At 37.6% G+C, this 26839-nt stretch overlaps 1 protein-coding gene across 4 annotated transcripts in view; it reads right to left on the bottom strand.

Moving 5' to 3' along the window:
- LOC122182103 (cAMP-specific 3',5'-cyclic phosphodiesterase 4D-like) overlaps positions 1–26839 on the bottom strand; it is a 268281-nt gene that overhangs the window by 5350 nt on the left and 236092 nt on the right. For 2 of the 4 annotated variants that reach the window (XM_042875097.1, XM_042875098.1), the window contains exons 3-6: positions 21324–21360; positions 20344–20417; positions 19124–19173; positions 15754–16712 (exon numbers count right to left, since the gene is read on the bottom strand). In XM_042875097.1, the coding sequence (XP_042731031.1) occupies positions 16630–16712; positions 19124–19173; positions 20344–20417; positions 21324–21360 (244 nt within the window). In that variant the 3' untranslated portion in view covers positions 15754–16629. Of the gene's footprint in view, positions 1–15753; positions 16713–16824; positions 17674–19123; positions 19174–20343; positions 20418–21323; positions 21361–26839 lie in introns of those variants that run through there. The other 2 variants (XM_042875100.1, XM_042875099.1) reach the window with 2 other exon arrangements.

Here is a 26839-nt window from a genome sequence, read left to right as displayed (position 1 = left end):
TATTTTTAATTGTGTAACAAAGGACAAATATTTAGCAGCCAAATTATATACATATCTATCTATCTATATATATCTTTCAGGACACTGTTTTAAAGGGTTGTCACATTCTCCACTTAAGCTGCACAAGATGGAATTGGTGGAGAAATACACATGCTCGTTATATGCCAAAGCTGACTGTATCAGTTAACCTTTAATAGGATTTTATTTTTTAATGCAGCTCTTCCACTATAAATGCTAACCCAGTAAGAAAAAACAAACAAACAAACGAACAACAAAAGTTCCTTCAGGTAATAGCTTAATTCTGAAATGCCATAAAATAGCACTGTCCTGTTGCCTTTTAAGTTGGTTCTGGGACCAAAGGCAGGAAAGCTGCAAGAAAGCTGCTCTGCAAACTTCCCTGAAGGTGACTGCTGCATGCTCTAACCCAAGGACAACTAACTGCTTCATACAGTTGCTTGCGCTGGAGCCAGTGGACCATGAAATGACACTCGGAAGGACTGTAATCTTTTGCAACCCTAGTCAATGTTGGCTGAGTAGTAGTGGGAAACACAATCAGGCCTCTGCTTGTGTGAGTCACGCTTTTATTACAGCACATATTTCCTGGTGAAATGGATTAGGCTACACCATGCATACTGTCTTATGTATTAATAATGCACATGTAATCTGCTACTTTATCACGAGGGTATGTTTTAATATGTACAATGATGTAAATACAACCACTCCTATTCCTGGAAGCTCTTATACCCAGAACAATATTCATAAAAATAAACATCTATATTATAGTCTGATGTTTTGAGCAAATATATCACAAAAGTGGAAGATAAAAACCAGTAATGAGTTCATGCATTGTTACCCAATTTAATAACATGCAAACAACCCATGCTAAGCATTACGCAGCAAGCCAGAGTCAGTCTAGACTTATTTCAAGGACTGCTGAATTAAAATGCAACTGTTAAGCAGCATTACACAGCAAGCCAGTCAGTCTAGACTTATTTCAAGGATTGCTGAATTAAAATGCAACAGTTAACAGTTAATATACACATCAACACTCTAGAGATTTTAGACAGCAAACAAAGTCAGGTTATGCACCAAATCAAAGAATACTGGTATTGTCCCTTGTCTTTTGCTTTGTTATTTCATGCAGAAAAACTGTCATTAAGAAAGGGGTTTTAAGCCAATTTCCTTGTGGGAACTAGCATTATCTTCTTTTTTGTATATACATGCATGTCTTGTTAACAACACACATATGATACTCATCCAATATCAGATATATGATGCGCTGGGTTAAGATGAGGCAAGCTGTGAACAGGAAACCTAGAGCTCAAAGCATTTTAACCAAAGACACAGGCCCTTAGCAAGACTGCTCTCTTTAGAAATCAGTTAGAAAGTGTTTCATTTAATTGAATTTATTCCCACATCCATAAAGCCATGGAAATTTAGTCATCTTAAGCAACATCCAGATATAACCCAGTTACAAACTTCCATGACTAGATAGGCAGAAATGGTTTATTTTGCTGACACTTCCCAACCCACTGCATTCTGAACATGGAATCTGTTTCACATAGGTATGTGCATCATGATGTCTGGAAGCTATTGCAGCATCGCCAAAGACTGAGGTGGCTGTCAACCCCAAGCCAATGTCATTCAGGTGTTAATGTTCTAGATAGAAGAAAGCTGCCTGTTTCACAACTCTATTGCTGCGTTCTCATTTATTATAAAAACATGCAAATTCTTCAGAAATGTACAACACTCCTGAGTATACTTATTTTAAATATCATAATGTAATCCCATCCTGAAACAGAAACCTGTCATTCTCACTCACTTGGTGCCACTTTTTGGCAATATACAGGTGGTGAGGACATTACATTTATGCAACAAAAAAAGGCATAAAGTCATAAATAAGACAAAAGTAGGTGGAGACTTGCTTATAAATAGAAAAATACAAGTGATCTTGCTTTGACACACTATGAAGATACCACATCAATGATTTTCGGGATTTTATGGGGATAATCATGACTAAGGGAAGATACAGATGCAGTGAGCACATGATTTTGTGTGAAAGCACATGAATCTCAAGTCCAGCAAATGCAGAGTACTTGCAAGGCAATTTCAGTCAGAAGATATTCAGGGATGTATCCATCAGCAGCTCAACGACATGTCCTACCAGCCGTTCAGAGACTGTCCTACCAGAAGTTTTCGTACATGCCCTACACAGGCAACACTGAGAGGACCAGCCTTGAACGTGCTGAGCCACAGGCCACGGCTCGCACGGCTGAATGGACACTCCCCTTTACAACAGTCACAGAGCTAAACTCCTGTCACAGAAAGAATTTGTCTTGACGATCAGTACCGCTACGTACCGATTTCACATTTTTTTCTGTAAAAAGCCATTTTTTCCTACAGGTTGCATTAACTATCCACGTGTAACGCTCCGTCCGGCTCCAGCACAACCACGGTTTCACTTATTTCTGTTCGGCACATCCGCACCGGCCTCGAGGAGGTCTTACTCAGGTGGGGGCAGGGGGTCCTTCGGAGCGCACCACCCGCCAAGTTCCCCGCCCCCGGCCCGGCAGCCTCCCGCTGCCGCACGGCACAGGAAAGAGCCGAGGCCGGGCCCCCCCGCCGCCGCCTCGCTGACGTCAATGGCATTCTTATCGCGCCGCCTGCGACAGCAGCCGCAGCGCTCAGCTCGGAAGTCGGCGCGGCCGCTGCTAAGCTGCGGAGTGGAGCCGGCGGCAGAGCGGAGTTCGCCCCGCGGTATCTCGCCGCTCGCCACACTCTTTCCCTGCAGCTCGCCCAGCTCGGGGCCGCGCCCCCTGCAGTCTCTCTCCCCGCTAGTGCCGGGCCAGGCAGAGTCGCGAGCACAGCTGGCCGTGTTTTGTTGCTCGTCTGCCGCCGAGACGGCGCTTCGCTCAGCCCCGCCGCAGGACACGGCCGACGCGTTGGCCCTATGGTGACTCGGGGTGATACGGCCAAAGCCTGGTAGAACTGCTGAAAGTAGTGTGGCAGAGGAAACAGGGATACTGATACGCAGGCGGATCTGACTGTGAACTACACAGTGCATTGTGGAAGATAAAAAAAGACAAACACATTTTGAGGTGGTGGAGATCAAAGCCTTTGCACATCTGTGCTGATGGGAAAACTGGGGCAAACAGGGACAGCGGCGGTTTTATCGGGCTGGTTTGATGGTCAAGTCTAAGGGGACTTTGGACAACATCTGCAGCATCCACATACTGAATTCTTGGAAGGTTTAACATCAGTCCCACTTGCACCTCACACCTGACTCGACCAATTGCTTTTTATCCCGATCAGCTGTTTTTACAAATTGCCAAATAACCTGCTCTGACAAGCATTCCTCTGTGTCTGCATCTCTGTTACATATCCACACTTGTGTGTGCTGCCTGTACGTGCATATCCATCCACATGCACATTTGACATACTATACATGTACCATATGTGTAAAATTCAGCAGTGTTTTAAAGCCCAACTGACTTTGAAACGAAATGCATTAGCAATATTTAAGTCCAAGTTTTGGTACCTCGTGTCATCAGTCACTGGACTGATTTAACCAGATGCCTACCAACAGTGTTTGTACATCTAGATATCTAGACATCTAGACTAGTGTTAATGTCCATAATATGATGCAACAATACTCCTGTTCATCTCAGATGTATCAAATAGTCTTAGCAAAAACAGTTTAAACTCCATTACTTTTCTAAAGAATTACAGCTACTTCCCCTGTGCCTGAATTGGGCTACAAAGCTGAAAGCAGTGCTCTGATGAGTCTGTAGAGGCAAACTGTGACAGGCTGCAAAACTGCATACATAGCTGCCGTTCATAAGATCTTTGCACTGTTATAATGTAATATCTGCATTTCACAATTCTGCTGTTACTCTTGTTTTGAAAAGCATTTCTTCAAATGCGTGGCAGAGGAGCTATGCAGATAATGGAATAGAAAGATGATATGTGGACTATACTCATTCCTTTCCTGTTCAGTAAGCACAGCCTCATTTCAGATGCCCCTTTTTCAATTTCAGGAAGTGAGCAATTCCCCAGAAGCCAGTAGAAGTCAAACAGGTTGGGATCGGTCTATAAGAGAAATGAGTGGAAATCTAGTGACTTTTTCTTAATCCAGTAATCATTTATTCCTGGTATGGTGGCAATTGTCTTTTGCAAGACCAGAAGAAAATTTAAGGGAAAAAATAGTGAAACAGAAATTGTCCACACACCTATATTATTCAAAATGAATGGTTTTTCTTCTGCTGATCAGATGTATTATAAACACATCCTACCAGTATGAATATGATTAATCCATAATCAGCCTATTCTGGATAAGAGTGAAAAAAACTTCATTAAAAATTGTTTACCCCAACCAGTCTTAGTTTACAGACATTGCCCTAAAAGCCATGACTAAATTCCTTATTTTTTATATTGGTCTATTATTACCATTCTTCCATATTCAGATATGGTGCAGCAATAAATGCACAAATACAGCCATTAGATTTGACACTGAAAACAACTATTACAACACCAAGTGGCAAGTTGTGACAGAACTTATAATTCGTTCTTGTCATTCCTGCAACCATTTCAGTGAAAGCAAAACTGAGAAGTTAAAGAGTTCAGATCTAGCGAGCCCTGAAAAAGCTTAAAATCCCATTCACCGAGGTAGCTGTTTGAATCCCAAACCGGGCAGCCAAACCAAACCGCAACCTGTATGTTGATGAAATGAAACTAGGCTTTCTACTTGAGAAAATGTACTTAAAAGTGTTAAGGCTCCATGCATGCTGACCAGCAACAGAGAACAATTTTTCTTGAATTCTGTTTATATTGAATGTAAGAGTTTTAAGATCCAGTAGAACTGAAAGCTTTGAATGGGCAGTCCGTAGCTATAGGCTATGGTGAATTCAGATTCTCCAGCACTAAGAATCTTTGTGTGGATTTTAAATGAAGCTCAAAAGTCACTGTGCAATCTCTGAATGTAAGCTTATAAAAAACTATTTTGGTTGCATAACTCTTTTAAGTGGGATAAGAATTCAGTTTATCTAGGAGGTAGATTCCAGTTAAGATCATCAACATAACAGCAAAGATTGCCAAAGAATTTCTGCACCATACAATGAGCTGTCTCTCCCCACTTAGTGACTATAATGCAAAAATAAAATCCGAGTAATTGTGACATTTATGACATATTCCGAGAACACTTAAAGATAATAAAATTGATCCCTTTTATGAGCGTATTAAAGAATATTCTTTGTTATGCCTAAGCATTATAGTAAGATACTATAATATTTCTTGACAATAGCAAATATGCGCATATACAAAGCCATACACATAAGATATCAACATATTGAAAGTAAGAAGTCAACAAATCAGAAGTCTCCTAAATCATTTTCCTTTTGCTAAAAAACTTTCAGATGCTGAACAACTAATTGTTCAGCTCAGTCTTTTCTGTGAAATGGTCCATGCTTTAGTTTATTATGCCAATTATATAGACAATTTTTTAATGAACCAGAATGGCTCCTGGTAAGAGTCCACACTTTAAGAACACAATACATAGACTGATTTGAGAACTGCTACAGGCAATCTTATATTGCAGGAAAGTGGCAGCTTTGAACATCATAGTTTTGTTTAAAGCTAGTTTTGTTGACACTGCTGGTAGGGATGCAATCAGAGCATGAGCAGTTATAGCAAAGCCAGCTTAAATCTGACAGCCACAAAGCTGAGAGAGTATGGGCTTTAGCCTGGTAATCTAGTGATTAACCAGGGCACAGGCCTTCAACAGAAATGCACACTTTTCTCCTTCATTCCCACTTAATAAATACATTAGCTCAGGTATCTGCAGGTGTTGCAGTTCTCTTCTGCAAGACAAGATTTCCTTTGAAAACACCAGGAAATGTATCTCCCAATACTGAGATGTTAGCAGTGGCTTGCAGATAACCTTGGCTAAGCATTGCCAGATGGTGACAGAAAAATCAGATGGCCAGAAAATCAGAAAATAAAAAGGTAATTAGCTGAAATAGAGTAATATTGGTCTTTATTGCATGGAATATTTGAGCTAATGATATTAAATTCATTATTTTTCCTATTTAAAAAAAAAAAAAAAAAAAACAACTTTAGAAGGACTTTAATATTTATCATTTTGTGTTGAGGAATGGTTTAAGTTGTAGCACTGGAATAACCCATGCCCAAGGCAGAAAAGTGAATGTTCCTAAGTGAGTTAATTACCCAAAAAGATACATCAGCAATGGTGAAAGAATTGAAAGGCTTAAAATTATAGATATTGATTTTCAGACAACTATTGTTATTTAGATTAAAAAAACATAAAGATGTAATTGGATCTGGTGTTCCAGGTAGAATTGTTTCACTCCAGTCCTGCTTTTGTAAATGCTCTATACACAATCTATTTTGTCTTTTTCTTTTTTTTTCTGTAGAATTATTCTAATCTCTCTAAGCCATTACATCTGAGATTTTTTTTTGACCTTTTTTGTTTGTAGATCTTGCAGCTGTTTTGTAAAGAGGATGCTAATGAAAATAAAGATAATAGAGATAATTGAGCATAAATATATGATAACACGTTCTAGGGTTGCATTTAAAGAAAAACATGACATTTAAATAGAACACAGCTGAAAGTCGGGTCACAAGATGAGTGAAAGAAAAAAAATGCATGAAAAAATAGGCACAAGAGATAAGATAAATAAGGATTGTCTTTGTTTTAAAGGAACACATGGAAGAAAAAGGTAAAGGAAGAAAAAGCCATAGATTTTTTTAGCAAGATTCTCTGTTCTAGCAGAAGCCTTTTCAGCCCTTGCAACTTGCGGAACACAAAAAGTGAAATTATAAGTGTAATAAACTCAGTTTCAAGACTTTTTCAGAGTAGTATCATGTAATATACAGTTATTCCATGTGTCTTTCTCAGTAGTTAGATTTTTAAATGGCCGATCACCAGACTAGACTGTGAAAGCATCTCTCAGACATTAACGATTTATCCTCACCGGAAGGCAGAAAGGTGAGATAGGCAGTCACAAGAAAGAGTGAGATTGAATAAGAAAGGTCAGGGCTGATTCCAGATGTGAGTCTCGGTGCAATGCTTTATCCGTGCAACCTCCTCCCAAAGGCAGCCTTTGTTAAGAGTCAAAGCCTTTACTGCTGCTGGTTCTGAGCAGTCTGCCTTGTGCAACCATGGCAGTAGCAGCTTTAGAACCGTGGAACTGTTCTTCTCAGGCTACAGCTCGCAGCTCTGCAGTGAGTTCCAAGATGAGCTCTGCACTCAGGCTACACTGCTTAAGCTTTCCTTTGTGTTCAAACTTACACATTTATTCAAAAAGCTGCAACAAATGAGAATATCATTCAAGACTGTGAGTCACTCAAGACCTGTGAGTTTGTTTTATCCTGTTGGAAATATCACTCTATATCTTGCCCACTTTATTCCCAGTGCAGAGATTGAAAATGTTCCAAAACAGTTTAAAAACACTTTGTATAAAGTGAAAACTAACTTGCAAGTTTATGTCTAGTTTCTGTTTTTAAATAAATTAACAATTGATTGCATTACTTACATTTTGAAATCTAGGTGAATATGCCTTGTTAATGTTCACTAAGTTCATTTCTAGTAAGCGGTGAATATTTATTTTGATATACAGTCATTTTCTCAACTAAAAAAAAAAATGAAAACTACAACAATACTGTTTATTTCAGTTTTTAACACCCTTCCCTTATGCTCACTATACAGCTGAATATCTATAATCAAATTTTACTTTGGACCTTTTCCATCCAGCAATCACACACAATTTCAGCTAGAGTCTCTCTTGCTTGTTTTCCTTTTTTTCTCAAAGATGTGAACTTGCTGTGCTATTTGTCTGTGCTTCAGCTCTGGATATCATATGTGGATAATGATCTCTCCTGCTCTTCGATTTGCAAGGCTTTTTCACATATGTGAGAAAAGGGCAGACGCATCTTTAAAATGAATTACTGTAGTTTCAGAAATAAATTCACAAGGGACAATGACATTAAAAGAAAGTTGAAAAAAATCTTTCTATACACAAAAATATTTCCAAACAAAAAAATGCTTTTGTGTTTTAAGTGCTAATCAGGTAAGTGAGGGATATGAAATATGTCTATGTCCCATGTAATTTTGTTTGAAAAGCAGCAAAACCCACACTGCATTTACCTGTTTTACAGAGATTTCAGTGTAAATATTTTTGCTTTAGGATCCTTCTTGTCATATTTCAACACACAGTTTTAATTTTCAGCAATTCAGAATGCCACTTTCTCCTTAGTATCTTCTCCCACATTGGTATATCACTGTGTCTTACCATGCTGCTAGCTAAATCTCCTAAAGAATGGTTTACTTCAATGAAATTGGAAAGGTGATGAGACATCAAACTCATGGGAATATAAATTTGCAAGGAGGATAGAACTGCACCAGATCAGAGTACTGTAATAGTCTCTTTGATGCTGCAAGTCCAGTTTTTACAAAGCAAAATAATGCCTTACATTCTTCATCATGAGAATTAGCTGGAGAAAAAATCCAAACCAAACCAAAACAAAACATATTTTGGTTTCACAGTGTCATACAGTGAAAATCTGTGGCTGATAAATAACATGCTTACACATATTTCCAAGTAGAAGAAGCATATGAGAACAGACTGGTTTCACCACCTGACTATTGCTTTCCTGTGTGAAACGCAGGTACATGCTAGGTATGTCAGCTGCTTGCTTTTTCTCCGAAGAGGTCTTCAGGTGCAAGAGCATAAATTGCTTCAGGACTACAGAAACCTTCTCTGCTTCTTTATCTGATAGATACTCAGGATTGAATACTGAGTGGGGTATGGCAGCATTCAAACAGATTTTTCATTTTATATCCTCCCAAAAAATCTCTAGATTTACTTGCCTCCGCCCCCCGCCCCGCCCCCTCCCCCCAAAAAAAAACACCCACAAAAAAGAAAACAAAACACAAGAAGAGGAGTAAGAAAAGTATTACATTACTGCAGCTGAAATGCTGAAATCCATCATACAGGTCTCTTTTCGTTTAGGAAACAGAACAGAACACGAAAAGCAGATTTGCAGTTTTTTATTTCCCATTCCTGCTGCTTCTATTTGACAAAATCCAATAAAGAAACAAACCTGCCCCAAATTCTGATTTTGCTTCACTTCTGATAGAAGTGGGATTCAAAAGATGATGCTAATAAATACTACTACTACTACCATTAATAATAATAAATGTTGGTTTCTTTTCCACTAGTGGCCTCTTCTCATCTTTCAGGCCTTACTGAATTCCATTACTAGCACTTCCCTGACTCAGGTGACCAGGCTACATCAAACTGTTCCAGTTTTCTCCTCCATTTCTTTGGCGTTTAATTCTTCGTGGTGTTTTTCTTATGTAACTCTTAGCACTCTTTCAGTTAAAGACTAAGCAGTCAATGGCTCCTATAGTGTGTCCACTAGCATATGGCTTAATAAGAGGTAAACTTCTAATCCAGTTTTCTTGAGTTATTTCCTGTTTCTTTAGTGTAGTAGTAAGCTATCTAGTGGAAAAATTCACTCACTCAGATGCACTCCTACTCGTACTTAATATCATTGAAATCAGAAAACTGAATTGTTATCCTAAAATGTAAGAGAGACTATCTTAATTTATTGTCTGTCATCTTTTTTTAAATCAGAAAATAAATGTGATTTATTATGGCTTAGGATTAATTCAGCTTTGTATCTATACTCCTGATACAAAAGATCTGGTCCAAGACAAGTTGGAGTTGAATATTCTCAGCTGTAAGTAGACAAGGACTATGATTTAAAAAGCAAGCAAACAAAAAAAAAAAAAAACATATTTTCCCAGTTCTGTTACACAGAAGTTCATTTACGGCTGTGCAAACTTGCATGAGAACTATGGTTTGTATCTGATTAGGAAATTTGAAAGAAGTTATACTCTGGTGCTTTTAATATTTAAAGTAAGAGCTGTCCAGTAAGGTCTTCCATCTCTTTCACTGCTTCCTGTCACTTCTCTTCATGTTCTCACAGCAACCCACTTAAATTCCTTTTTGCAACTCTTTCCCAGTAGGTTTCTGCTAGGAAATATTGTATTTAGGATTCTTAGGCTGCTCAGTGGTGCCTTTTTTGCAAATAGTGATACCAAATTAGTTTCTGTTGGGTCTTGCCCAGTTATGCACCTGGGAAATCAGTGACTCCATAAAGTTTTCAGATGGTATAAGACAGTTGCCTTCCTTCCTCAACTGTACTGAAAGCCTGTTCTGAAGAGATTTAATATAATAAGCTATATAGAGCTAGCTAATTGGAAGTATGAAACACGGAGGCATGTCTGAATATGTGATAGACTTAAGTGTATCATAGAATGACTTGAGTTGGAAGAGACCTCCAGGATCAAGTTCCAGTCTCGTTGCTGCGGGCAGGGTTGCCAGCCACTAGATCAAGTACTAGACCAGGCTGCCCAGGGCTCCATTCAACTTGGCCTTGAGCACCTTCAGGGACAGCATGTCCACAACCTCCCTGGGCAGACTGTTCCAGCACCTCACCACACAGTCAATGAAAAACTTCTCCTAACATCTAATCTAAATCTTCCCTTCTTTAGCTTAAATCCATTCTCCCTTGATCAGTCACCATGCATCTGTTTAAAAAGTTGATTTTCCAAGACAGCTGGGTGATCAGGTTCAGCCAGCAAGAAAGATACGTCCTGCTTGATCAACATGATCTCGTTCTGTGATCGAGTGTTACTTCCATGCAGAACCATGTTTCAGCACAAATGGGCTTCTGAGATGAGTCACCTAACATAGGAAAAGCCTCATGCTCAAAGACATTATGTCAACTCGCTTGTGATCAGAAGTCTGAGTTTTAGGTATTGATCATTCTTAATTTTTTTTTTTTTTTTTTTTAATTTCAGTTCTTGATTAAGCGCAGTTGGCACAAGTACCACCAAACTTGGAATTATTCCCTCCAGCTGAAGATGACTCATTTTGCAGAATGTAATGCAAAATGCATGAGGTCCAATAGGAATGAGTGAAAATGAGGTGAGCCTGTAGTCTGGTAATGAGCTCTTTCCTGGAAGACATGTTAAGCAGGCCCAGGTCCTAAACCTTATTCATTCAGTTTTTCTGCGTATTGGCAAAGGCTGCAGAACTTCATAGTCCATAACAGAAGAGCTGCTATTCTTGCTTCTCTCTGGTGTTCTCTGACCCTGGCTGCTGTGTGTGCTGATTCATAGCGTTCATCAGGCTCAGTACTCAGAAGCCAGCCTATATTAAAAGCAGAACTTACAGTCTTTAATGGGTAGTCCCAGTGTAGCCCCTGATTTCTAAATGGATACTCAAGAAAGTGAATAGGCTTTATGGAACCAGTTTCTCAGTAACTTGTCAGTGGAGGAGAGATCTACTTTCAGATCTGTCTTTTCAGTTGGACAGAAGACAAGGTACCACTGATCACTGATGCCAGAAGATGGAGAAATTGTGAAATGAAGATGCGCTTAGAGTACACCCAGAAGCCATAACTGAAATCATATCTACAGTTTTATTTTCTATATTCATCACTGATGGGCTGCATTTGCAACAGGAATGAGAATAATGACATAAACAAAAGTCCTGTCTTTCTTCGTAATTCTTCTTACCTAATCCTACAGAACAATCTACTTTTCACTCCTGCAGTTGCGTTATTATTATCAATACTGTAAATGCAGTCTGGAGTCACACACATTTCTCAACTAAGAGTGACTGTAAGTTACACAGCTGGGCTGAAAAGAGGAAGCAAACAAAGTTTGTTATCCTGTCTATCTTTCCAGTAAGATAGACTGTTTTGATGAAATGATGATATATTAACATTCACTGATGCAGCAAAATATGAGACCAAGTTAAAGGTAAAAAGTGAAAATCAGTGTTGTGTTGCACATCAAATTCTCAATGCAGTGATTGATCACATATTCCAACTCTACAATGTGTAAGTCTATTTCAAAATCAAGGATATACTACAATACAGCTGTAAGAAGGAGTAACTTGAAGTGCTGAGCAATGCTTACAAGTTGGGGGAAAGAATATCTTTTCAGAATACATGTTAATTAGTCCTTTTAAATAACCTAACAAAAATCAACATTTTGCAATTAGTATGGCTAGGAGAAGACACTGCTTAAACATATTGTAGGTGATGCTAATAACAACTTAGGTTTCTCGTACAGTATACAAAGCCTAAATTTCTCCCAATATTTTTCATAGTATAATGCAGTAGTCTAATACAGAGATTATTCTAAATTGCAGGCTGATTTTACTCACTTCCTTGAATGTGAGATGATACATAAACAACTTGCTTTGTCCAAAACCATATCAATCCTTTTCCTTCTATTCTGCCTCAAGGAAGTTAACCAGTGTTTCACAAACCCACTGAATGAACCAGCACTATTGTCTCAGTGAGAAAATTTCTGCAATGTTAGTTAAGGGTCTGTGGATGAAAATAGAGAAAGTACTCATCAAACCTTCATAGAAAAACCCTGGCATGAAAAGGGCTAAACTGGGAGTGTATATTACTCACTTTAAAGGGAAAGAGAACATAATAGTTATCCTTTGAAATAACACATATTAAGCTTTACATCGCACATGACAGTTCCACAAGCTGTGAAACAGAGGATTAGGTGGCTGCTTGTTGTTACTGTTTTTTTAAATATAAAATAGGCAAACATGGCCTGAATTTACTCATTAAAAAAGCCAATAAAACTAGGTGCAGTGGAAGAAGCTGCTAGTTCACCCCCTAGGTGAAAAGTGATTATATGAGCCTGAGTGAAGAGTGGCTTTTCGTCTCTCCTATCCCTTGCTTTTCTTGACATTCACTGTTTACTCTGTGCAGGAAACATATTAATAAGTTTCAGTCTGAATGTAGCTTGTGCCCCATATCTCATAAAGCAGTAAGATTTTGTTATTATTCTGGATAAGAAAACTATAAATGAGATAACTCTCCTTTTAGCTATCATGACTTAGATAAAGCCTTTAATGATTAACTGAAAGGACTAGTTCACGTAAATACTGCTGTTTTCCAAATCTGTTTTATTTATGCAAAGTATTATTGATCATCAAAAAAAATAATCTAGCGAGGAGGTTTGCTTCAGCTTCACTGAAACTGATTATTGTCAATCCTTTATGATAACACTTGCTGGAAAATTGTGAGCTTATTTTGGAAATTGTGTAGTTGAAACTAGCTAAAGCAGAAAACAACTGCATTTCTAGTTACTGAATTACATGGACGAGCCGGAGGGATTTCACTGAAAGCTGAAGTTGTATTCACCTTGGGCTGCCCAATATAAATCTTTTTTATGTTATCTGAATGGCACAAGAAAAAAATATTATAGTTCATATTATAGTTCATAATGCATCACACCAAATTTTCAATGGTATCACTACTTCTCCTTAAACCAACATGTATGCATGTTGTAAGAGTTTAATCCCATAAATGTGAATTGGAGTCTGGTAAATAATAAAATAATAACAAGCAAAATAAATCTTTTCAAGAAGGGCCTGTATACAGCATGAGGATTTTAATCCTTCCAATCTCAGCCATCTGTTTCTGCTGTCCTTTCAGTATGCAAAGCCCTGAGATCAGTGCCTTATGTAACTCTAAAAGAGAACAAGGATGCAGACTACAAATAAATTTCAATATTATGTAACAACAGGTTAATGAAAAATGCACACAGCCTTCTAAAACTTCATTCCATGCCAATAACTGCTGATCTTTTTCCCAATTACATTCTTATTGTATGTATTAATACCAATTTTATATTGAGTATTCCAAATAGCGGATTTTAAACAAATGCTAATTATTTTAAGATGTTTTGTTTTGTTTTTACAAAAAATATGCACCAGTATTTTTCTCAACAATTTTCTCTGCAGATTTATATTGGCTACTGAACTTCTGAACTTGCACTGTGGCTGCTTAAAGCTGTCAGAAATGCCAGAAATGAAAGCAATAGCTTGAGAGAATTGCCTGTACGCATTGCTCTGTGCTACACAAAAGTCTAGATAACACCACCAATCTTTTTTTTTGAGGAAGGAAATTATTTCTTTAAAGAAGATGGCTATGTTCTTGAAGGATGTTAGACAGAACACTATGTAGGATTGCACAGATGGTGGGTAAATGAATAGCTATGCAGAAAACAGGATAAATCAGCTCTAAATTCCACAACACTTATTGTTGGTGTCAAGTTCTTCAGTATACTATGAATTAGTAGATTATTAGCCTAGCATGTGAGTTTGTAGTATTTTTATTTGTAAGGCAGAAATTGCGTTGCACAGAAATAACAAAATGAAAACTACTTTATCTGACTGACAGTGATACAGAGCGCTGTGTTTATAGCATAGCATAAAATCCACACCACTGAGTCCAATGTGTCAACGTGGCCAACATGAGAAAAAAAATTAAGTCAACATGAGAAAAAAAAAAAAACCCTTGTAATTAATACAGCTTCTCTTCATACAGTTCAAAGAAGGAGAAATTTCAAAACCATTTGCAGGAGGAAAAGGAGCCATTTAACTGCCTGGCATTAAGAATTCTGATCCTAAATGAGAATTTCAAAAATACTTCCCTAGGAAGCAAATTGAGATGAACTGGCGTGTGTGTGCCATTGACTTACAGTGTCTCTAAAGCAGTTCTAATTACTGAATTCAGCTGCTGGTGATACATACTGTCACACTCATATTCTAAGTCTGCAGATGAACATCTGCTAATTTCTCAGGTAATAGATAGAACTTACCTCAGGCTGAAATATGTGAAAATGCTACAAAACACATTCATATTTGAAAATATAAATGCTTGTGGTATGAGCCAGAAAGTAAAATAGCTTTCAGAAGTGAGGTAAATTCTTTTTAATTACACATAGAGGCACATGTGTAAGCAAAACCGTGAAGAACAAAACATTTACATGTCATTCCACCTACTGCAGAAAGAACAAAACCACATCTGTTGGGAGTCAGGTTTCTACACTAATACAGAAAAGCACTCTTTTCTCAATTCAGTGAGAATTTCTGACCATTTTATTTCACCTCTGCCAAACATTTTGCAGTGCAGTAGAATACTCCTCTGTAATGAGGTAGAAACATATTCAGTGGCAAATTAGATGTGAGTGGGAAGTTCTCATAATAATATACATTATAACTATAGTCTTGCTGACTGTATCTAGAGAAGTGATGTATAGATTGCAGTTATCACCTAGGTAGGACACATTCTGGATATCTGTCCAAACCTGGGTCTGAAATATCAATTCTTCAGCATTTTGAAATATGACAGTGATACTGCATTATGAGATTTTTGTTGAAAATCTGAACTATTGGTGTTTTTTTTTTTAACCCTCTATTCTCATGGGCATTAGAACCCATTAAGTTCCATATCCCTGTTTCCAAAACCTGGGAATTATCCTAATATTGCATGAATTAACCTCTGTAAGGCTTGCATCTTTTGCTTTTTTTTTCTGTCCACTCATGTGTTCTCTCATTTGCTTTATCCCCTGCTGAATCACAGATACAGGAAAGAACAAAAAGCATATAGATTACTCAGGACATCTCAGTGTAGTGAAGTACTGTACAGAACAGTTTGGTCAGCAGGATATTTAATACTTTGTCATCTAGACTTTTGAAGAGTTTGAGGCATCTCATTAACAGAATTGTTTCTTCCATTTAATTCTTAAGAATAAATTACTCTATTTTAATTTCATGTCATTACTTAATAAAATCTTTCAGTTGTAGAACTGGAATGAATGAGAGATAGGTTACATATAGATGTACACATCAAAATGATCATTTCCAGCACCATACAGTAACAATATCTTTATTTTCATCTATAACCTTTACTTTTTTCCCATATGTCCGTCTGCATGTATTCAGAAGGATTACAGCCTGTTTAAATACAGATGCTTAACTTGTCCAAGAGATGTTTAAGTGCATGATACTTCAAGACAGCAGCCTAAACACTGTTTAATTAATTAAAATGGTGTAATTATTAAATAATGATTTATTATATATCCAGTGTAATAAAATAAAAACTATACCAAAGACTGGCAGATTATGCTTCAAAACCATAAATTTCCCTGGGAAGTCTGTAGCTAATGTGTACCAACCATGAATTGTGTTAGACAAAGACTATGAAAAACATGCAAGAAGCTCAATTCAATAAAAATGATACCAATTTCTGCTGGATTTAAGATCCAGAGCAATGCCTGTAAAGGCTACAACTCAAGTCCAATAAGAAGCTATGAACTCCAGTTTCCTATTTTTCACTACTGCATTTTCTCCCACGTTTCTACCTTGAGACAAATTCTTAAAATAGCAGAAAATACTTTCTGATCACTGCGGGAGAATTTTTCTCTTGCTATTTCTGTTACTTTGCTTTACTTAATCCATTTTTATCTTTCCCTTTTCATCTTCCCCATACCATCTGCAATGGTCGCCCTTGCTTCACTTCTGCTTTTCCTGGAAGATAACTCTTAGCAAGTTAAACCTTCCACCTTATGTGTATAATTCTGTTTCAGCATTGACATTGTTTAGTAAAACTGCATCTTCCAGTCACCCAGATTGTAAGGCTCATGGTTGTTTCTCACTGAGATTGCAATCTGTGCCATCTGGGTGATGTGGTGGGTCCTGTCTAGTGCATTACTCTGGATACTCACTGACATGAACTCTGAGAACAGTATGACCAGAAGAATATTTTCAGCAGGAAAGACTGCACAATCTGCATTACAAATATTCCTGAGAAAACAATTCAAAAAGCGTTAACAGCATCCAAAAGCATGTTTAATTATTCTAAGAATTGTTTGTAATACATTTTTCTCCTTGGCATAGTGCCAGTGTGCAGTGTGCTTTACTAGGATTTTATATGCTTCAGTAAAGTATCTATGCATACTTCTTTGCTTAGGCTATGAAATTTGTTGCTATGGAAATATCTAAAATGGTCTGTGACAAAGAGTGGGAAAATTCATTCAGGCAAAAAAGGATCCAGCCTGAATCTCCATTCAGTAGTCAAAGTGAATGGTAGCTGTTTCTCTGCTTTTTAGTAGCTTAATATATTCACTGTATAATTGATATCTTTCAGCCACTTGCATCCAGTTCATATAGGTCCCAGCTCAGTGCATAATCTGGGCACAGCAGTTCAAGCATCATCTCTGATAACTCAGATTAAACTCAATTAGATTAATTTATCCTTGCTATTCTTTGTCTTCTACTTGCTTCCCTAAAATTTCTTGGCACAGGATCACTTTCTAGATTAGCTGCACCACTGACTGCACTACCTTCTTTCCAAACATTTAAACCTCAGATGATTTATTGCTTCTGACAAGTACAGTGCACTCTGGGAACTAACTGAATAGAAACCTTCAGATTGGGGGGGAATTTAAAAAGAGCAACAGTAACTTCCAGCAAAGTGTGTCTTGGGTCCTGCTGTCTGAGCAGTTTCTCTTGCTGGAGAAGAGAAGCTGGCCTTAGGCAAAAAACTGTGAGAGAGCATGCAAGGTAGGCTCACATGATGTTCACATGCATGCATATATTCTGTTCTGGATATACGTTTTTCTTCTGGTGGCAGGATCTTTACTGTGTTGTAGGCTTTCTGATGTTAGCATCTTGGAACCAAAGAGAGAACCTTACTTTTCAAAATCTCTGTCTCCAATTAGGAAAACAGACTTTCAGATGACTGTGCTGATTGGTGAGACAGATTCTGCAATTAAAAATTGGAGCAGCACCTGTCAGTAACTGAGATGTCTCCTTGCTATTAATTTGAAACTAATACCGAATATGATCTCTTAAGAAATACATTAACAAAGGACTAAGATTACATTGGCTACAGGTAAGAAAAGCAGTTCATGGCTTCATGATCTATTTATTCATCTGTCTCCCATCTCTGTTTATTTAATTACTGTGAATTTAAGTATGATTGCAGAATGCTATTAACCAGGGATGATTTTCTGTGTATAGAATGGATTTGAAGATTTAACTCTCTGTTCCCTGGTAAGTCCTCTGCATAAATCCTCAGATTACATGATGAATTGGAGAAAAGAGTAATACAGAACTACCAAGACTGCATGTTTTATTGTGGATATTGGGTAAGGATAGATGAAAAACCTAATGATGTTACCACATTCCAGAGGCTACAGAAACAGATTATTGAACATGACAAAGCCAGTTCTCCTGAAGAAAGCTGAAATATTGGTTCTTCCTTGATCTAAAACCCTATTATCATACAATTAAAAAGACAAGCAGAGGATCAGCAAAAATCAAGCCAAAACAAACAAAAACAAAAAAAAGCTGCAAACAAAAAATGAACTAAAAATTCTATAAAGAGTAAGTTTTTGGCTTAAATGATAAATTGCTTATGTAGTAACTGCCTGTTTTCTTTCACTAAGAGGCAAAGCAAATCCTTTCACTCTGCCATCAAGCCATAGAGATAGAGATACTTGGAAAACAACATGAGCAAGAATACATGTATTGACAAAATATAAAAAATACGAGGTCAGAAAATGTGTTCCCATAAAAATAATGGAGAACAAGTTGCTATAATAGTAAATAAGTTCTACAGGGTAAGATGTTCTGAAGTATTCACATAACTTACAATGCCAGTCCTCCTTTCAAATTAATACTTTTCTATAAACTGTATCTATTTTTTAAAGAATTTTTATTTCATGTGCCTATAAATGTTAAATATCTACCATATTAAATCAGAAGTCAGCCTTCAAAATGCCTAGGAGTGTGTATATCAAGACTCTGTCAGAATAGCTACAGAACTCTGGTTCTCAGATGGAAGATAAAATATATTTCTTATACCAATTCATTCTACTACAAAAAGTTATTAATGAAGGTAATGACACAGTCACACACTAGTATATAAGAGAAAACGAAGGGCAAGGACCATCATGTCAAAAAATTATGATTTCGGAAATAAACTGAAAACAGAATAGTAAGACAGAAATCAGAAAACCAACATTATATAAGATCAAAAGCCACCAAATTGAGTCACCACATGACTCAAGTTTTCCATAATAAAACAGGATATGAAATAATATTATTATTATAAAATTCAGTTTTCAGTGGGACTTACAGTTTTAAAAATAAATACTGAATTTAGAAACCTGTGCTGGTTTCACAGAGGCATTTAAGCTAATTCCTCTTACCTGTTATAGTTGCTTTGTTAATAGATGGTTGGTTACACATTGGTGACCGTCTGTTTGAAAAGAAAAGAAAAAAAAAGACTTATCAAGCTGTTAAACTCATAAATGGTTGAAGAATACAAGAAAACATGTTTCTTTGGGAAGTTATTTGTGACTGAAGCACAATGGCATAAAAGTTCATTTAGCTATTTTCTTGTAACACATAAAGGAATTCACAATGGTTGCTCAAATCTTTCTACAGATTGGGATATATCTTCAGCAGGGAAATTTAGAAATTAATTTACGAGTCTGCTTAATCCTTAATTGAATATGTACCTAGCTTAAAGTTCAGTCTCTATCTATAATTATTACTCTTATATGGCTTGTACTACCCATGTTCTCTCACTCAGAACAAATTCTTATAGCAACAATTAGTTTTAACTTTTTTTTTTTTTTTTTGCATGCACTTCACAATAATCTTCAGGGCAAACAGCTCAGTGGAATCCTTTGTTCATTGATGAAAGTTAAAATTTGCTGGATTAACATAGCTGTTTAGAGATGACAGCAGGCAGGATCTGAACTGAATAGGGCATATTCCAAACGAAGGGGCTGGAAATATCTTTTAATAGAATTGCTTATGCAATGGTGGGCATTTGTCATTATGAGCTTAAGTCTTCGGTGAGAAACTGCCACAGTTCCATGAATGCTACCTGATTCTAATTTAGAATGATAAAAATTGATTCACTACAAAATTTTCCAGTTTAACTAACATTAATGTTAACTATGATACTGTAGCAGAATTGAAAATCATATTTATAATATGTCACTCATAATCATGAACTACTGTGGATATGTAAGACATCTTTATCTTGGATGACTTCTAGATCCAGATCTTGCAATCAGTGTAGCTATCTGTTCACTTTGGCTCATTTGCACAACTCAGACTCATTGCCTGAATTATCATCTCTGAATTATCCTTGACATATGACTTACTGAAAATTGTAGAAATTGCATAAATAAAAATTACTGGATGGTTATGCAAGGAAACCTATGCAAGAGCAGATAGTAGGCAAGAGGGCTTCTGTCTCATCTATCAAGTATAGGCAGTTTCAACAGATAATAAAGCCATTACAAGTTTTACACTTGTAAAGCCATAAAAAATCTATAACATCTAATTGCTATTCTTAGTTCATATTTTAAAAATACCACTGCTAAAAGTTCAGTGGCCAAAAATTGATTCTTACTTGCTGGGTGCCCGATCTTGTAAATTGGTTAATGCAGCAAAGTTATTCCGTACGGTACGCAGGCTGGCCAGCACCTGGAACAGACAAAATGGCTTCAGTCTAAATTTCTGCACAGGCGAGACTGAATTAGCTCCACTCCACTATGCTGAAAGGAAAAGAAAGGACAATGCAAAATACCTGTGAAATGTTTCCAGGGTTGGTTTGACCAGTCTTTGAACATTATCTAACAATAACATGTCTGTAATAAAAGGCCAATAGTTGATTTTTTTTTGTTCTCTAATAACCAATTCATTATTTGTTTAAAGACAGACTTAGCTGAAGAGGAGGGAAGTTTTTCACAGAATATTATTTAGTTCTCTAAAATGACCATAAAAGCATTCGTGTTTGGATGATAATAGTCCATTCAAGCCTAATACTTCATACATAAGAAATGATTACATATTTTTCCGTTTGCTGTTCAGCCCCCACAAATCTCAAATGACAAAGAGAATGAAATTGTTTAGACAGACAAAGAAAATAAAAGTGGCTCCCTTAAGGAGCCTGATTCATTTGGGTACTTAGTACAGGACACATTAGGAGGAAGGTATTATTAGAGCAGGTGAAAAATGTATGCAGGCCCAAAACTACAGGACTTGCATACTGTGAAAGACAATATAAATGGAGTACTTGCTTCCTGAACTTTTTTAATGAAAGACAGCAGCTAAAGTAGGCAGCAGAGAAATGTCTTAATATAAGTGGTATAGACATTCTCTGCTGAAGGAAGTTGGATGAATGTAACAAATTTTGCATGTTAACAACATGACGTGAGTGTGTAAGTATAGATTTCACAGAGTGAAATCTTTATAAGTTTTTGTTCAGATAAGTGATTTTTTTCCTTTTTCAAGCAAACAAGTCTTATATAATATTAAGAGTGGAGAAGAACTGGTTTGGCCTTCTTGAGTTGCACGATCATATGAGGAACAAGGCAAAACTGTGCCTACCTGAGCAAATGGTGTCACAATCAAGTCATCTCCATGTCTGAAAAAACAAGCAGAGTTGTAAGTTAGATATTAGTGAAAACTAATAAAACTAACTAATCTCCCTGCTACTGCTTTAACAGAAAGAAAATAAGGTTTTACAATGCACTGGGGGTATCTCCAGGTTTACTGTTCAACAGTTACTGATGCTGCTTCACAGATTGTTTTGAAAAGCAAATACCAAATCAGTCATTGTCCAATCGTTCAATACATATGGGATGGCTGATGAACCAGCCAGTTTCTACACAGGACTGCATGGAACAGACCTGAAGAGATTTTATCCCAAAGGACAAACTTGAAAATACTGAAAGATTATATTAAAGCTTACTAGCACGTTTGTGAGCACTGGCCAGGCAAGTAACTGCAGATGACTGGGCAGTGCATCACAGACTAATAAAAACCTAGTAAAACTTTTGAATTGACTCACGCTGGTGTAGTTATAGGGGAGTGTAACCAAGAGTGTGCTGTTGCTGTGCCAACCTCACCCACATCACACTGGCTGACGTAGGGCATGGTGTTGGGATGACGCGTGGCCACAGAGAGGCAGGAAAAGAAGGGTTTCCTTACTTCTCTGAAATGCTTGCACTGAGAGTTTGGCTTATGCTGTGAAGTATTTCCCCTCACTTTATGAATAAAATATTAAAGCTACACACAAAGTACCATGTGCAGTCATGTCTTACTCTAAGAGAACACTGGAAAACCAAAGGAAGAAACTAACTGGAACCTGAAGCATGCATTAACTGTCCACTTTCATCCAAACTGTGAGAAACAAGGAAAACTTGGTATTTTCAGTTATCATGTCTAGCAGTTTGCAGCAAAGTAAAAAAAAAAGGAAAAAAAAAAAAAAGATAAAAAATCTAATGTAACTTCATATTTAATTATTCTGTATTTTGTATTTCTGTATTCTGCATTTTCCTACATTTATCACGAAATACTGTAAATTGTATTTGGACCTGAAATCTTTCAACAGAAATTACTATTGTTTCAATACTGCTTTCATGTTATTCAGGTCTAAAGTATGAGAAATTACTATCAGATTTTCAAATCCAGGTCTGTTTCCAATACCAATCAAAATTATGAAGGTTTATTAAACCCAGCTAGTCATTAACTCCCTTGTTAAAGTACTGGGCTGATTTATCTTGTTTATAATAACCAGTTGAATTTGGTTTCATGAGATAAAGTCTCTGAATTACTTCCATGGTGCTATGGTGCCTTTATTCCTCTTCTACCTGCTTTCCCGTCAAACTGGGACTTTTTTCAACTTAGCTCAACCATTCCTGCAAAGAAAACAATTCAATGAAGCATCCTCACAGCAATGATTTCCTCAAGCATCCAGGAAGGAAATACCCTTCACAATATTTGCATTAGCCGTGGAACATACTTTTTTTCTGCATTCTTGGTAAAGCAGGGAACTAGGGAAATTAATGACTGTGATGTAAAAGTTAAGGTTGGCATCCATGGCATTTAATTCAGCTTCCTAAGGGAATGGAAAGATCATATCTCTTCCTTTTTGATCCTAACTGATCAAATAAGATTGTGCTATTTCTTACAGTCAGTCTGATGTGGTCTTAGCAGGTACATATCCACAGCAAAAGTGTATGTCACACTCTTTGTTAATAATCTATGAAGGACAACTTGAATTTCTTATCAGTATTGCTCAATGCGTTACATAGCTAGACAATGGAAGAGCAAGTCATAGAGAAGATGTATAGCAAAGGCTTCAAAAGAACACAAGCAAAGTGCATCTTTTCTTTTTCTCTCATTCTCCACTTAACTAGTCATAATATGAACATGTAAACTATATCACTCCCATAAAAATTTTGCTGTTTTCTTCAAATTATGTGAAACAGTATTATCAGCTGTGCGAAAGCTGGTTTGGTAAAACTGTAAAAATTGAATGCTCCTTTGTTTCACTGTCTCTTGTATACTGCATTACTGGGAGTGTATTTCATTGGTCTTCTTCCCATTCAATGATCCTGTTTGCCACCTCTTGAAAATACCATCACTCCGTTGCTTTAATTTTTGAATTTTAATCTAGTTAAGCTTTTTCTGGACTGCATTTCACTGGAGAATATTCATGAAGTAGTGTGGCTTGTTATCTGCTAAAGGAGACATTATTGAATATTAAATTAATGCACTGAAACCAATCCAGGATTTCATTTACCTATTTAAAATATCCCTTCTGTCAAGAGTAACAACTACAGAAATTGTCACTACTTGGTAGAATAGCAATATTGGAAGTACAGATATGAGTTGTATCGAGAGAAGCATGGCCAGCAGGTTGAGGGAGGCAATTCTGCCCTTTTACTCTGCTCTCATGAGTACTAGGTCTAGGAGCCCCCAACACAAGAAGGACCTGGGGTTGTTGGAGTCGGTTCAGAGGAGGGCCATGAAGATGATCAGAGGGCTGGAGCACCCTCCCTGTGAGGCTGAGAGAACTGGGGCTTTTCAGCCTGGAGAAGAGAAGGCTCTGAGTAAACCTTACAGTGACCAACCAGTACCTGACAGAGGCCTACAGGAAAGCTGGGAGGGATGTCTTATAAGCACGTATAGTGACAGGATAAGGGGAAATGGCTTTAAACTGGAAGAGGGTAGATTAAACTAGATATTAGGACTAAATTTGTTACTGTTAGGGTGGTGAGACACTGGAACAGGTTGCCCAGCAAAACTGTGAATGCTCCTCCCCTGGAGTTGTTCAAGGACAGGCTCGATGGGGCTTCGACCAATCTGGTCTAGAGGGAGGTGACCTATAGCAGGGTGTTGGAAGTACATGATCTTAAAAGCCCCTTCCAACCCAAACCATTCTGTGATTCTAAGATTCTATCCACAGTTTTCATAAATTAGTTTAGCACATGCCAGATAAATTTGGAAAGAAAAGCAATTTCATAGTGTGTTGAGCAATCTTTAATCCACATTCGGTCAGGAAATCTGGAAAAGGTGAGAGTGTTCAAAAAGGGAGCAGAATTGTCTAAACTGGCTGTGTTATTTTTTGATATAGAAGAGCAAGAGTATATGATTTAATCAAGGTGCTATTGATCCACAGTGTACTCCAGTGCAGTAAAACATTGTGATTTATGAGTTTCCTGTTGTTTTCTTTTCTGATGATATGGAATCTGATTGATGATTCTGTTTGGATTCTGTACAGGATAGTGCCACACATCTTTATACAGAGGCATTAAGAGGAGTATAAAACCTGTGCAATGTATCATAACCTTCTAAATAAAGACAGAGCTGTTAATCTTTAAGGTTAGAAAAATTATTATCTCTAATATAACTCTGTTAAGTCAGTTAACTAGAATGCCTGGCATACTCATTCATATATTCATTTTTCAAAGGAAAGACAAACTTGAAAAAGATTTTAACACAGATCAAAAATTTTAAGTTATCAAATTTGCTACCACTAACAAAAGCTGCTAAAAAATGTAACAGCCTATATGAGAAGAACAAGTGTTACATACAACACAAGTGAAATTACCAATAGTACACCAAATACTATAAAAAGCATTGCAAGCTATTTGCCCCTTAAAGTGATGAAGCTTGGCCTTCTGCAATGTTGTTGGCTTTCATTCCTAACCTTTCCTATGGTACATACTTGAATTCTCCCCATGTAACTTACAATGGTCTCCGTTCTGAAGAAGAGATAAAAATGCCATGCCAAGTCAGACGTGTATATTTAGCTAGCTGTTGACAAATGCAAAGTACACAATTTCAGCCTTCCTCTCCTCAAGACTGGCATTAATTTCTTTCTTCTACTCGAATTACAGGACAGTAATTAACTTTGCTTTTTCTACAGTGGACCTTAAGAGTTACATGCATGGACAGACAGAGAAACAGGAAGGAAGATGAAATCAGGGATAGGCTGGGTGACTGCAAAACCTTTATTTCTTAATTAAGTTGAGATAATTTAATTTAATCATCTAATAAAAGGAGTTGCTAAAGAGACATTCTGCAGATCTGCTAGGATCCAGTTAAAAAAAAAAAAAAAGGGTGTATTTATGTGGTTGGAAAACAGTCAAGATACCCATTAAGGGGATATGTGTCTCAGACCTTAGACACCACTAGAAATGTGACTTGCACTTGCCAGTGTGGAGCTAGCAGGAAGGGTCCTGAATAAGATTTATCCTTGTAAATAATAATAAACTCAAGTTATGACTTTGAGGCAGATGTGAACACCAAGTGAGTCATCTGAAGGACGCAAAAGTAAGACTTAAATAGGCAAATAAGAACACAGTCTAAAAAAAGAAGGAGAAATGGACAAAATATATTTATACTAGCTTGACACATACCTTTACATGGGAAAGGTACAGTCAAAATGACAGAAACTCCCAGAAACAAGCAGCAGTTAACACAGCAGTCTTTGGCATTGCTTTGAAATTCAGGACCACAAGGTTCAAGCCAGGAGGATGCCTGGCAAACCTTCCAAAAATCTTGTGTGCCTACTGCTTTCAGGCAACGACAAAGAAAGCAGAGATATAGCGGTGTGGGTGGAAGGAAGTTCCGGCAGCTTGAAGTGCGTGTAATTAGCTGCCCTTGACCTAGAGTGCCTGGATCCTTTCCTGTAGCAGTCCCATGATTAGGAAAGGTCAAGCACCCTTCAGCTGCTGCCTGGGAGAGAACTGTTTGAGAGCTGATCGCAGAGCTCAGCCAACAGAGCAGCCAACAGTTGCAGCAATTTGCAGAGAGGACCCATTGTTGAATGTGGATTGTTCTGAGTCTTGGATATTTTGGTGATGCACTACAGACAGATTAGACCAGCAGATGCTGTAAGAAATATCTTTACAAGGCTGGAAGATTTGGTGCAGCAGAACTTCATATGTTAGATGCTGTCCTCCAGGCCTCTGGCTGCTGAGACCGCTGGGGTTTCTCTGAAGCCAGGAGAGAGAGACCCTATCCTGCAGAAAGTGGCAGCTGTGCTGGCTAGGGGAAGACTTAAAACAGGAAGTGGGTGGGCTATATCATATAAGAGAAGATGAAAGTGATACAGAAAGGATATTCATATTCACTGAGACGCAGCTTGAAGAGCCTCTGACTGACTCCAGCTGCAGGAGGGAAGCTATCCAGTATTGAGGCAAGCATTAAAAGAAGGGGAAGGATGGAAGCTGGTGACTTCCAAGAGGAAGGTTAGCCTAAGTTAATACAAACTAGGTTCCTCACCCTCAGGGTTGAAGAGGAACACACAGACATCCAGGCAGAATTGATGAGACACTGTAATGTGTGGCTCCCTGGTGCAGGGAATGGAGGCACCCATCTGTCAGCCTGATCTGTCAGCTAGAGAAGTTCATGTCTGCCAGAGGCCCATATCTAGGGACACTGTGGAGGTGCTGCTAAATCTGGTCCAGCCCTTTGACTACTATCCCCTCTTCTTCACATGGATACAAATGGTACTGCTAACACTAAACCTACACAGTTTCCAAACTGACTTTAGAGATATGGGGCAGTAGACGAGGGCCCAGGAGCCCAGGTGGTGTTCTCTTTCTGGT

This window comes from Lagopus leucura, unplaced genomic scaffold (genome assembly GCF_019238085.1).
Source record: "Lagopus leucura isolate 7727_CA_CO unplaced genomic scaffold, USGS_WTPT01 Super-Scaffold_100014, whole genome shotgun sequence".
Taxonomy (NCBI): Eukaryota; Metazoa; Chordata; class Aves; order Galliformes; family Phasianidae; genus Lagopus; species Lagopus leucura.
This window is presented reverse-complemented; position numbering and strand designations above follow the sequence as displayed.